This window comes from Helobdella robusta (genome assembly GCF_000326865.2).
Source record: "Helobdella robusta unplaced genomic scaffold HELROscaffold_35, whole genome shotgun sequence".
NCBI lineage: Eukaryota > Metazoa > Annelida > Clitellata > Rhynchobdellida > Glossiphoniidae > Helobdella > Helobdella robusta.
Genome location: NW_008704704.1, coordinates 366,732 through 381,589, shown reverse-complemented (window position 1 = coordinate 381,589; position 14,858 = coordinate 366,732). Strand labels below are relative to the sequence as shown.

The 14,858-nt window shown below is 33.6% G+C and overlaps 2 protein-coding genes across 2 annotated transcripts; one reads left to right on the top strand and one right to left on the bottom strand.

Annotated features, from left to right (window-relative positions):
• Positions 1-2,866: 2,866 nt before the first annotated feature.
• HELRODRAFT_175774 (hypothetical protein) lies at positions 2,867-5,733 on the bottom strand (the record flags this gene model as incomplete). Its single annotated transcript, XM_009023166.1, has 2 exons — positions 2,867-3,179; positions 5,657-5,733. 2 exons carry the CDS (start codon positions 5,731-5,733, stop codon positions 2,867-2,869), a joined length of 390 nt encoding a protein of 129 aa, XP_009021414.1.
• A 1,693-nt stretch (positions 5,734-7,426) lies between these two features.
• HELRODRAFT_192605 (hypothetical protein) lies at positions 7,427-14,705 on the top strand (the record flags this gene model as incomplete). The annotated part of the gene is made up of 5 exons (XM_009023165.1): positions 7,427-7,545; positions 7,983-8,740; positions 8,818-8,985; positions 9,203-10,084; positions 14,059-14,705. The coding sequence occupies 4 exons, from the start codon at positions 7,427-7,429 to the stop codon at positions 10,081-10,083; spliced, it is 1,926 nt and encodes a 641-aa protein (XP_009021413.1). The 3' UTR covers position 10,084; positions 14,059-14,705.
• Between the last annotated feature and the right edge of the window lie 153 nt (positions 14,706-14,858).

Below are 14,858 nucleotides of genomic sequence, written 5' to 3'. Positions count from 1 at the left end.
CCGTAAATGTGAGTATTTTTTCTAACGTATGTAAAATAGTAACTAAAATCCGGCCCCGGCCGGTTTTTGAATTTTAAATCCGGCCAAGTCCGGCCCCGGCCGGATTTGATAAACCTAAATCCGGTGCATCCCTATTAATAACTGCTTCTTTACAACTCCTGGTATTTTTTTGGCATTCTTGTTTTTCTTCAGGAAAGATGTTGTTTTCTTGGAGATGAGCATATATTTTTTGTGCTAGTAAGGTGGTGAGTAATTTGTACAGGGTCGGTAGGCAAGTAATTGGACTGTAATTTTTTGGATCACTTTAATATCATTTTTCGCAATCTAATATGTTGTTCCAAATGTCATCCACTTTGGCATTTTTAATAGTGTATTCATCATCTTATTGAATAAACTTATTAAATGTGGATGTAAAGCAGTTAGGTATTTGAACCAGAAATTATGCATTTTATCAGGGCCTGCCGCCTTTCAGTTTTGTGTATTTCAATAGTAAACTCATCCAATTTTTCTGTCTTTATATTAGATCCCATAACTTCTTCATCTTTGATCCAATCAGCTGAGTCATTATGATGGATATTCTGTTCTAAAATTTTTTTCCAGAAATCTTAAATTTTTTAAATTTCAGGTAACACATTTGTGTCTTTTTATTTTCTTTTAACTGCCTAAAAAAGATCTTTTGATTTTCATTGAACTGCTTTTATGATGAAAAATCTGCCCTTTTTGCAAACCTTCTGAGTCTTTTTATAACTTCATTTTTAACTGTTTCAATCAATCTTCGTTTTGCGTCCAGAGACCCGGTTTCTCGAGGTAGGACGTTGTTCTCTTTGCCATCAACTTTTTGCGCCAAATTAGACGATCAGTTGTATCCATTTCATTTAAATTTAGAGCTTTCATGTCTTGCTCGATTGTATGCGACCAGGACTTCTTTGGACGGCCTTTGGGACGTGCTAGGTACTTCAACATCTGCAAGAGAAGTTATGGCACTGTTTCCACTTCGTTTGACATGACCAAACCACTGCAGACGGTGTTGCCGGTATTCGTCCTTTTTATCATCTAAACTAGCACGACGCAAGATTTTGGTAGATTTGATGTGGTCTTTCAGACTAATTCGTTGCATCCATCGGAGCATTTTCATGTCGGTTCGTTGAAGTTGTTTTTCCAGTTTGGTTGTCATTGGCCATGTTTCTGCACTATATAACAACACCGGACGTATCACAGATTTATAAAGTCTTGATCGTAATGGTAGTGGGATGTCACGCCGCATCAATATAGAGGCAAGGAGATGCCATTTAATCCAGGCTGCACGTATGCGTGCTCGAACGGCAGCTTCAGCTGTTCCAGTACAATCCAGAACATCCCCTAGATATTGAAACGATGTGACTATCTCTACCTTAATGGCTTCAAAAACAGTGCTATTTCGTATTTATTGTTGTGGATTGATGCAAGCAGGACAAACAAAATTGGACACTTTAGATAAAGTACCGATTATTTTTGAACAACGATTGTGACACCACTGGTTACACTGCTGACACTTGATTGAATTGTTACCAACACCAGCTTTACAAACTGAACAGGGCCATCGCCCAGTAGCTGTGGATTGGATGGGTTCACCAGTGATCATTGCTTTGGTTTTGCTGATGTTGTTGCGAGTTTCTTTAGATATAAGAAACAACAAGTAGGAATGTTTATAACGTATTTATTTACGTAATAAAAATAAACGAAAACGTGTTCGGCAATGCAATTAGACAAAGAGAAGTTCGATCGTAAAATGTCGCAGGAAGAAGGGCTGTTGTCTTTGTGTTGAAGCTAGTTATTATAGTACGTCACATGCTTAGGTTAGGGATGTGCGGCTCAACAATGTTGACTTTGAATCCATGATCGGCGAGTCTGGTGTTCCAATCTTCAAACATCTGTGCTGCATTCTGCTCAGACGTGGCTGTTAAAACGATATTATCAGCATATATTAGATTCCAAATGTCACCAGTGCGTATCGGTTTTGTGATTTCTTCCATCACAGTTATAAAAAACAGTGGACTGAGAATCGAGCCTTGGTGAACTCCAACGCCGATGTCAAATGCATCTGTGTTTCCAACCGTTGTGCTGACAAGAGTCTTAGTATTCGTATACATTTCCATCACAATTCGAACAAGATATTCTGGAATGAGTTGTCGACGTAGACTCCACCTGATTGCTTCACGGGGAACTCGATCAAATGCTTTTTCAAGGTCTACAAAAATGTGTGATAGTTGTTGATGCTTCGCGAGGTACTTCTCTTGCAGTTGCTGAAGGATGTGAATTGCATCAATTGTTGATTTCCCCGCTAGGAAACCAAATTGATAATTTCCGATTGTGATGCACGACGTTAATTTTCTCTCAATGATTTTCTCGACAATTTTCAGGGAGTGTTCTAACAGACGTATACCCCTATATAATGAACAGTTCATTTTTAACTGTTTCAATATCTTTCAAATTTTTTTGTTGTTAATTATTATTTTTTCAACATAATTTTTAATCTTTGTGGCATTATTTCCATTACTTCGATTAATGATAACTCATTTCTGAATATTTGAACCTTGGATTGTATTCTCATCTTCCATTTTGGTCTTCTGCATTTACTATTTTTATTTTTGCTTTCACTTGATTTTTTTCCGCAGATTAACATACATAATTTCATTCAATTTACTTTGGTCTAAATGCATTTGTGAGGTAATTATTATTATCATTTGTCATCATTTTCATTTACAATTATCTATTATCACAATCATCATCACCATCATCATCATCAATCATCATCATCATCATCATCATCATCATCATCATCATCATCATCATCATCATCATCATCATCATCATCATCATGACACTATCAAGGCGTGATCATGATGATGATGAATTTATAAACAATTGTTTTTAAATAGAAGAAATGATATACCGCTGTTTCAAAATAATTAACAGTTGAGTTCTTCTGCTTAATTTTCGCTTTTATTGCCATGAGAATAATGTTGGTGTTGTTGTTGATGTTAATGTTAGAGTTGTTGTTGTTGATGTTGTAGTTGTTGTTGTTGTTGACGTTGTTGTCCATGTTGTTTATGTTGTTGTTGCTCATGTTGCTGTTCTTATTGAAGCTGTTGTTGCTGATGATATTGTTGTTCATGTTGTTCATGTTGTTGTTATTGTCGCTGTTGTTTGTTGTTGTTGTTGTGTCGATTTGATGTTGTTTTGTGGTTTGTTCTGTTCATGTTTGTTTCTTTTACTAACAAAATGATTAACAACGAACAAACTCATTAACAACAACTGATTCTTTTTATGAATGATGATATCGGCCATGTTAGCATGTAAACAATGCATCACTTAATTACATATTTTCATAATTAATGGGTGCTTGTGACATGCGAACTTGATAATATTAAATATTAATAATAATGAGAACTCTTTTATTTTCAAAGCCAGGGTAATAAGTGATTAAAACAACGAAATGTTAAAATAATGAAATTTCAATAAAAACCACTATACTCATTTCAAAAAAAGTACAGAGAGGTGAAGTATGATCAAATTTATATAATAAATTGTTGCTGTCACAATAAATGCCGTATGATAGCCTCACAACAGTCTCTATCAACTCATCATTAAAAAAGATCGGCCACAAAATTTTAAACAATGAAAAATTAAAGTTATTATAAAAACAAATTGGCAATATTTTGAAAATATATGTAATTATTGAGCAGTGTTTGTAATTGTCATTTAAAAATCTATGCAGTTTATCTGAATATTTATTTATCTCGTATTGTCTGGATGATTTTAGGTTGGATTCATGAAACTGCGCATGTTAACTTCGAAATCTGCACTGTGTCACCTTGCAGTATGGCGATGTCGGGTCGTAGGTTGTTGAACACATCTGATATAGAGTGAACATCGTCAATTTTCAAATCTGCAAACAGCCGACAATTGGCAGGCGCACATAATTTCAACCGGTTGGTGATCGCTGCTAAAATTTTGTCATTGAACCACAGTTTGAAACGACATGTTTATTTATTTGATGAACGTTGCAAAGTGAACATAAGGGAGTTGTAGTTAAACTCCATTTAAACAAATTCGAATTTGTAGGCAGTTATTGGGCCAGATATTTTATATTTTATAAATCTGTAAACTAACCCAGATACCTTGTCCGTGATTTTGGACAAACTTGTAATTTGTGCTGGGGTAATTAGTTCGCTAATTGATTTGAGTATAATCCCTTGAGATTGCAATTCGCTGATGTAGTTAACTCTGCGTTCACTCTGCAGTCTTCGAAAAATTTGAGTGAGCCTATTTCATCCAGGAACTATCCGACTTGATAAAATTTGAAGTGATTTCGCGCCACAAGCATTGGATTTCATCATTGGCGTGGTTTTTCAGATAACTTTCAGTTTTTTCTGCGGTCTCTCTTAGCGACACAATGCTGTCGCCACCAGGCTTCATTGGTAGCGAAAGTATCCGCGATGCACAACCACTGATTGGCAAATATTGAATAATCTGATGAAATGTTAATATCGAATTTGTAAGAAAGTGGTTTGCTCCGCTAAAAACATTTTTTAAGTCGTATTGGGCAACGATAATTGTTCGTTGATTTTTTTCTGGCATCTTTTAGTGGTGGGTCAACATCTGTGTGTGCTCTGCAAGCCATCAGCCTCTGAATAGAATCATTTTTAAAATGCTGGTCTTCATGAATTTATTTTAATGGAGAAAATTTAATGTTTATCAATGAAGATAGAATTTTGTAAAGAACGAGTTAAAGAGTGATAGGTCTGAAATTTGCCGGATCGTTGACATCTCTTTTTTACAAATTAAAATGGTTAAACCTCTTCTCCAGCAGCTTGGAAATGTAGGATAATAACAGTAATAATAATAATAGTAATATACATGTTTTTGTTTGGAAGACGTTCCACCGCGTGACATTATTAAATGTAACACAAGCAAACAGGAATGTTTGTGTGTTAATTCCACATATCTTGCTTAACTTAGTTTTTTTCCCATGAAGAAAAAAAAATTTTACAGAGCGTCTCGAATATGCCAACATATCTATAAAAGCATGTATAAATTGATAAAAGTTACATTACACACACACACACACTATATACACACACACACAGACACACACTATATATATACACACACACACTATATGTATACACACACACACATAACCACACTATATATATATATATATATATATATATATATATAGTGTGGTTATGAATTATTATTAATTTTAATATTTATACAAAACTCAAAACTAATCATCCTGTACACGTGTATAGAAATAGCGTTGCATGTAATGTAACAACACACAGACAGAATATAATTTAATGCAAATTTTCCATTTTGTTTAATTTTTTAGTACAACTATTTATCACGGATGGAAATAGCACAAGATTGTGTCACACAAGCGTACACACACATACATACAAACGATACGACACATACACACATAAACACATACACAAAAAGACACACACACACACACACTCAAATACTTGCAGTTGAATATTTGTTTGCACAGCATTAGAAGTTCGTACATCACAGCACGCTTGACTGAACTGCATCGCACGAACAACATCATGAAGGCAGCTCAACCCTAACTTTGGCGCATTGTTCTGCTGACTTCGCTCGGTCTCACTGGCTGGCTGTTTCTCTTCTGTATTCAATTTCTGTTACTTCGCTTCTTTGTGTGTTCATCTTAATCTGAAACATCATTTTGGCGTGATTTCAGTTGACTTCTTTACTTTTTTGAAATGTTTCTCTAAAACTTAACTTGTTTTATACTTTCAAAAAATGTTTCTGCAATGGCTTGTTTTTTTTTGATAAATTTTGCTACGTTCAACGATGAATCGCATATGGTTTAACTTTAACAGTCTTGAATATCTGCTAACTAAAATAATTAAAGATCATTATATCCGACCATGTACAGTACACAGTAATATATATATATATATATATATATATATATATATATATATATATATATATAAGCCTAAATTTTCCAACTACATATTTACATTTTCACGTACACAAATTCTTTTGAACAACTATATTATACGTATCACATGCATACATCACGTGCGTGCATGTGTGTGTGTGTGTAATGTTCAAGCCAGAGAGGCTCGGTAAAGAGAGTGTGCAGCAGAGTAGATGAGCTTGAATTGAAGAACTTTCATAGAGCGTTGACAACCAGCCTAGCATTGTTTGCCCATTCTTGCGCTTCTCAGACTTCTGATTCTTGTTTTCACTTTTTATTTATTTTTATTCACGTTTTAATGCAAACCAATTGGCTATTTTTATTATTGTTGCTTATTTTTATTTATTTTCATCACGAATTATTCAAATAAGCTCAACAAATCCGCCTAATCTACAATCATTTCGTTGGCCATCATTAATGATAATTTATTTTTTATTTTATTACGGGTAAAAACAAATTTATTAAATTAAAAATATTTTCATTAATAAAATTAATTTGACCATCATTTGGAATATAATTCACTGTTCATTTCTGTTATTTTCAAAAGTTGGCTCGCTAATAGTTGGTTGGCTATGCCAACTTTGGTTGTCATTTTCCACTGTCTTTATTTTATTTTCATGATTACGTTTGGATATTCAAATTTTCATAATAAAAATATACAATAACATAAATAAACTAATTTTGTAATCTCAATGTAGGTTAAAAGGATTTTTATTCATATGACAGACAACATGATAATTATGTAGAAGAAATTAATGAACATTTGAAAAATAATCAATAAAAATTTTAAAACATTTAATAAACTTTAAAATTAACATACACACAAACAAACAAACAAACAACTTATCTCCCAACATCTGCAGGGCGATCGACCCCATCTTTCAGAAAACATGATTTTTTGAACAACTTTTCGACATAAAATTCTTCAACAATAATATCTCCTAGACTAAATTTCTTAAACACTTTTCAAAATCGAAGAATAAAAGAAATTTTAAAAACCTTCACCAGAACAGCTCCATTACATTCCGTGCCAGAAAAAGCCTGGAATACTCAAATTCATTCTTTTACCCAAGTGTGTATATCAGTATTTTGCAAACGCTTTATTATGAACATCATCACATTGAAAAAAATTGTAATAATATTTTTATAAAAAATATTTTAGAATGTTGCCTAACTTGAAAATTGCAGTGTTTGTTGTCTTCTGTGCTGCCGTTAGTGAAAATATTTTAGTTATCAAAAATTTTTATGCAAAAATCTATTTAAACAAAATTTAATAATACATTTTATTGTCTAATTTCAGATGGTTCTTCAGACAGGTTAATTAATTTTTTAATAAATGGGCAATTGGATTTATATTTAAATGTCAATAATGTTTTTTATTAAATATGCAAAACAAAAATAAAACAGAGACTAGAGTTGTTAACAAATAAAATGTTGCAGATGGTCAGAGAACAACACCTGCACCAACGCGAACTACACCATCTTTGCAACTTCCAACAGTGCAAACACCTCAGAAAATTGAAGATCCAACAACACCACGAACAACTCCTGTAAGGTCCACGCCAGACACTTCTTCAGCCAGGACTACTCCCGTAAGGTTGACTCAGCAGCCGGCTAACAACGACGCATCAGCACAACTCACGACTCCAAACTCAAATAACGTCAACAATGGCAATAACTTTCCATTAACTCCAGCACCTAACTTTACAGCAACAACCTTTCCATTAACTCCTGCTTTTAATGCTTCTCTAACTCCTGCACCAAATGCTCTTCAAACTCCTGCACCAAATGCTTCTCAAACTCCTGCACCAAATGCTTCTCAAACTCCTGCGCCAAATGCTCTTCAAACCCCTGCACCGGGAGCCAGTTCACCAAATAATGTTGTCGGACAAAATACACCTATCCCAGTTCTTAATACTACCACTCTTATAATAGCAACTCCTCCTATAAACTCCTCTCCTTTTTCTCAAACCCCATTTGTGAACAGCGCACAGACCACTCTTGTTGCTACTCCTGGTCCCGCTTTTCCTCAAACCCCAACAGCTTCTACTTCTGTGTCAACAACCACTCCTAGAACAACACCAGCCAACACAACTCCTCGATCATCAGTTTCTGTTCCCGTGACGTCGGTAGTTGTTCCATCCATTGCACCAGCGGCTGCATCTACTACCGCACTGGTTACATCGGTTGTTTCAACATTAACTCCTGCGCTTCCAACTGCACTTTCAAGCGCAACGACTACAACATCACAACCATCAACTACTTTTAATATAGGAATAACAACAATGATACCACTAGCAACAATAACGACAACAACAACTTCTACTACAACTACAACTACAAAAGCTTTTGTTAACACTCCTACAGTGACTCCTATAAACATAATTTCATCAACTTTGTTTGCAGCGACAACCATGACTCCCCAGCCCTTCACTCCTCCACCCACTGTCCCAACGATTCCTATAATTCCTACGTTGCCTCCGATGCCAACAATGTTTACAATGGGGCCTACTAATTTTAATACAGCAGCGTTTACAGCACTTCCTCCTGCTAATTCCATAGCGCAAGATGTTAATTCGGCTAACGTGAATATTGTACTGATGTTCTGCAACATGTACACCTACCCATCAACCACCAACGACCAGTATGTTATTCAACTCAGGAATCAAATTGCCAATTACATCGGCAATGGTTTTGATCAGTATCGCATCGCTCAAATCACTGTCAGCTCAAATCCTGATTCAGGTTCATTCATTTTTTCTTAATTTTTAAAGTGGTCGTCACTTTCTTTGCAACATATTATTAAAAAAACCAAATAACAGGTCAAATGGTGGCGGAATTTGTTATAAGACCTGGTTTGCCGAGTAATCCCAATCCACCAAATGACTACATCATTCAAAAGTTGAAAGAAAAATCATTTAACATTGTCGATCTCAATGGTAACAAACTTGCAACTAACTGTGAATTGTCATCAGTGATTCCGTGGACAGGTCAAAAACAAGTTTTAGTTACATTCAATTGAACAGAATAACCTACTACACAATACATAAATTTCTCTGATGAAATTAAAGTAGTAAAGTTAATTTTTCCCGTTTTTACAATTAAGTAATTCATTATTTTGCTACTGCTTGTTGTTATTTTATTCATTTTAATTGATACCTTTTTATATTTCATTCAATTTCTTAACAATTTATATTTTTAATGCAGAATACTGGAGTTGTCCCAACAGAAAGTGTGAGAACGGAGGCTCCTGTAGAGTTAACAATGCTGGAAGATATTCATGCATTTGTAAATCAGGATACGTCGGAAATTATTGTGATATAAATTTGTGGCCACTTTTGTGTTTGCCAATTATATTCTTCTTGGCTGCTCTTACAACTCTGTTTTTATGTCTCTACTTACGACGTCGAAAACGAAGACTCGGTACAGCCTTCAAAGGGTTTAAGAGTATTACAACTACAAGTGACACTACGAAAACTTCAAACACAACCGACAACACCACTGATTCTAAAGCCAATCCTTCGCCGTCGACAGCTGCTAACGACAAGAAAAAAGTTGACAACGAATCAACTGTGAAAGTGAAGCCCAGTCCTAAACCATTGCAAACTTTCTATCTCCCGTACAATAAGCCACTGACTGTCGGATTTAGCGATGTTCAGTTTAATGATATCAACGCAGATAATTCTGGGTCAAATCCTCCGCAATTCATGGCCGATAGAGGAGCAATTAGCAAAACTGGTGCATCGTTATATGGCGGAGGAAATGCTGTCGCTTCCATTTATGGAGGTCGCAGTATTTTGACTCAGCCGATAGAAGACCCAGATATCTACTACCAGACGATGGGTCAAAAAATGGCTCTTGCATACAACGATTACACTTTTGTTCCAACGGGAAGAATAAGCACTGCAGGAAGCGTAGTTTTCCATGGCCAGAATCGTGGATCAAACGGTGGAAACATTTATAACACCGTTGGAAACAATGTGACTGCCACAATGAGCAGTCGCGACCACGATGACGATGTGGCCAACGATGGCACTGGATACTACCATGCATTGGGACAGAAGCTGGCTATTACATTCAACGATTAAGGTTAGTTATATAAAAAATTCGTTGATTTATTTTTAAATAAAATTGTTTACGTTTTATTTTGTTTTGTAAGTAAAAGCTTGTGAATCAATTTTAATTAATTGAATGCCTGATGAATTATTTTTTCTGCATCGTTTTCTAAAACATCACCTATGTATCTTGTATAATCATTATTCGGTCTGAGAAGCTTCTGCAATGCAAGTAAAAGAACATCCAAGTGAGTTTTCATTCAACAGCTAAAGATGACAATCTCAAACAGGCTGTAAGTTTATTGAAAGCAGTACAATAACTGCATTGATAGGAATTGGGAGTTTTAATATTGTTCATGTTGTGATCACTCATGCGAATAAATCACTTGGAGTTGTACTTGTACAAAACTGAAAACTACTAAATGAAATATGGCTTAAATAAACATATTTAATTAATTTTCACTAAAATTTTATGGTGAGATAAAAGCAATACGTTATAAGATTATCAGGTGTTGTTTTTCATTTTTTCTGCTCCGACATTAATCTCTTCCTGCTTTGTTACCGTTTGTAAAGTTTTCGAACGATATTTGAACACATTTCACTGAACGTAATGTCTGAATATATTGTAAAAAGTTAGGAAAACATTTTACTTTACTTCATAAACCCCGTTATTTCAAAACAAACAGTTTCATTTATAATAGATCTCCGAATAAATTTGCAGAATGTGAAGTGTGAAACAAAAAATGAAAACACTGAAATAAAAATAAGTGGTCAACTTATTTAAACGATAATTTCAAAGGAATAAGTTGTGGGAAAACAACGAAATTATTGAAACACGGTAGGACTTCAGAGTATTTTGATTCGTCCAGAATCAAAATATGCAAATATGAAAATCGTCCAGGTTACAAAATATTAATGAAAGGAGAACGTGGAGGTTCAGAAAAGACATGAAACTTTTTTTGAGCAAACAATGTAAGGCAGTTTATCATTGTAAGCATTAAAATAAATAAATAATTAAATAAATATTAATTGATTTGTAAAGGTTTTTTCAGGTACTATTTACACTTGAACTGTTTGGCCTTAATGTCTTAAGAGATAATTTTTCTTTGCAAGATCGCATGTGACTGTGTGGTCCGATCTTTTAAATGCATATGCGATCAAAACTACACTACCACATTGAAACAGACCAAATGATGCTGTGCTTACACATCTTTTTTGTACTTGTTTTGCTTCTTCTCTGCCAACAACGATCCAACCAACCCTGATACCCGTTCTCCAAAATGCCCTGTCCAAAGCCAACTCTTCCAGGTTGTTGGCATCAATGTTTAATCATTTTATATCGCGCTTAAATTCAAATCTCTGACATGCTTATAAGTAATAACCGTACTAACATCCTGGCGCCCTGCCCTTCGAAGGACCTTTTTATTTTTTATTCAATTATTTTTTTTATACACTAGTACACTTGTATACAGTATGTGTTATGATTTATGTTTCAGACGTTTATTAACAGTCTAAAAACTCTTGTTGATTTTAGATGAATAAATAACTTTGATATTACAACAGCGAATGTGGATATTTTCACGAATCATCGTCATCATTGGTTCTGTCAATCCCATGGACGATCTACCTCTTTCTAACGCAAGTTACAGCAGTACCAACTTCTTCAGGCCCAGATAAGTGTCTTCGATGATTAAATCCAAACATTTTTTGGTTTTCCCCTTCTGCGTGTTCCACCTATCTTTCTAATCATTGTCATTTTTTCTAAGAAGCTGTTTGCCCTAATTAGTAATTACATGACCAAAGTAAGAAAGTGTATTTTTAATATTATCGATTTCAGAGACAACTTCGGCTCTATTCTTTCCAACCCATATTTATTTAGTTATTTTCCGGTTCATGGAATTCTTTATAGTCTTTGCCAGCACCATACTTCAAACACGTATATTCTACTTTTGTCTGCTTGTTAACCGTTCAAGATTCTCTTCCATAAGCAGCTATAGAAAACACTAATGTTTGAACCAGCTTTCCCTTAGTGGTCAAAGTGGTCAAAGTGGTCAAAAGAAGTTTTTTGACATAAAAATCTTAATTAAGTTGGTCATTGCCTTTTGTCCTAAAAATATTTTTTTATTTTATTGCTGCATTCACCTTTCTCATTAATCATTGATCCAAAAAATTAAATTCTTTCACTATTTCAAAATTTTCTTTCTCAACATTAAATGTTTTTGAGAATCAGTTCCTTAAAATTTTTGTTTTTTTTATTAGTTAGTGGAAATCCTGCTTTTTTATTTGCAATTTTTACTTTTATAATTAAATCTCTTAACCGTGACTTAATTTCAGCTATGAGGGTGGTATCACTGGCATATCGAAGATTGTTTATGACAAGCCCTCCAATTCTGACTCCAGTTTCAAAATCATTCAGTTCGGCATTTCTCATGACTATTTCAGCGTACAAATTAAACTAAAATGGAAATAAAATGCATCCTTGCCACACTCTTTTTTGAATTTCAAACGATTTATTTTCTCCATATATTGTGCGCACTGTTGCTTCCTGATTTCTGTAGAAGCTTTTGATTAGGTTTATCAAATGCCTCGGTGATTCCATTTTTTTCAAAACATTCCAAAGCAGATCAAAAGCCTTGTCATTTGCTTTTTCAATAATCCATCTTATGCTGGAAATGTGAATCCAGCCTGTACTTTCGATAATTCTCTATCTAGGTATTGTTACAATCGTGCTTGTATAATCTTCAGCATTACTTTGCAATAGTTCGATAGTTGGTGCAAACATTGGCTTTTCTCTTCTGATAGGTATAAATATTTATCTTTTTCAGTCATCTGGCTATTGTTGAGCACTCCATATGTTTTGGTATAATGAGGTACGTATTTGATTGAGTCTTTTTGTAAACTTTGTAGAAGTTTCATTAGAATTCTATCCATATCTTCGGATTTTCCTTTGGCTATGTTCTTTAAAGCTTCCCATACTTTACTTATTTTCAGAGAGTTTTCATGAATAGATAAAAAAACTATAACACAAAACAGTAGGTGGCCCCAATTCTCAATTTTTTGGTATTTAATTTATGTTTCATTTTCCAGACCGTATGTAAGTAATATGCTAACGTACTTTTATAGAAAGCATCCATATTATCGTTGTTTTGAAAATAAAAAAAGTTATGAATACATTTTTACTTCAATCTTAATGAGTTTAAATTAAACTTATGAAAAAACGTGAAACAGAATGTATGAGATGATTTCTTATAATAAAAATTGGAAGGGTTATGGTGGATGTTTGTCAGCAATCGTTATAAAGCTTTGTAATAAGCTACACAGTTGATGGCCGATCATCCAGCGTACTATGGCATACAGATTGGGATGTTGATGCATTTAAAATCAAAGAGACATATCCACCAAATTATGCTACTTAGTTACCAATTGGAGAAATCTCTAAATTAAACTCTACGCTGGCGCTTACATTTACAAAATAACATTTGTCACGTTTCTTTTTTCATTGAATTATATATATAGGAAGTGAAATGAAGCGTTTACTCTGAATTTTAAATTGGAAGCAATTGCGTTTTTGCACTGTATTTTTACAATTTAAGCGATTACTCCCTCAACATCAATTACCATAGATTGTGACGTCACTGTTTCTCTTGCTTACTGCAGAGCGTAAAATGGGAGTTACGATAGAGCAACTCCAGTTTAAAATTTCATGGCTGTAATACGCTAAAATATATTTAGTAGCCTGCCATTTATTTTGAGTCATTATATTAATGCCATACTGCGTTTAATGGTTAACAATTAACGCTGATAAATCAGTCTTTTTAAAAATTGAAACAAAGTTATATTTATTATGTGACTGTTGATGATTTATTTTTTTGCCGTAAATTGTGCGCACGTGCAACTTGTAACACATTTTTACGGTTAAATCTGGTACATTAACTGCTAAACTGTTTTTTAATATAAATTTTTATAACATTTATGAAGTGTTGAATAACAATTTTAATTTTTTGTCAGATTAAAAGAATGGAGTAGAAGAGTATTTGCAATGAACGAATCCCATTCATTCACTGAAGAATTAATGGTGAAATCTTGAACGCAAACTATAAATAATCAAATTTTCTTATTAGTAACGTTATTTTACAATATTTTTTAACGTTTCCAGCTGTGATTTTGGCGCCAACAATTTAAAATAAATAATCATGTTTTCAAATTAATATTTATTTATCTTCCATAAATGATAACACACTATTTCTTTGTAGCTAAAATTTTTTTTCGTTGTATTTATAATAACTTAGAATGAAATTCACTATGGTTAGTTAGACTCACGTGCTTTTAATTTTAAGGTTTAATCGCATTTCTGTAAATAAGTGAAAAATCAAAACAATCTTAGATAATCATTTTGAATATTGAAATCAGTTATTTTCTAACAAATTATTAACCATCATCTATTTTTTGTGGTGTTATTCCAAAACGTTTACCAATGACAGGTTGAATGTTTTATGATAATTTGTTGTCATCATTTATTTCGATGTATTTATAGGCTTGCGGTAAACAAAAATACACTGGTTTTATTTTAAAAAGTTTTATTTATGAAATATTTTTTAAAATTCCTAACTTTCAAATCTTCCATAAATAACATCAAATATTTTTCACAAACAAAATTTACATTATAACTGACTCTGCAATGCTTCTAAGTATAACCTCAACATGCACATGTCAACAATATTTCAAGAAACAAAACAAAACAACATAACAAAAATTATCACTCTTTATTCAACCTTTCAAGGCAAATTCTTTATTTATCAGGTATGATG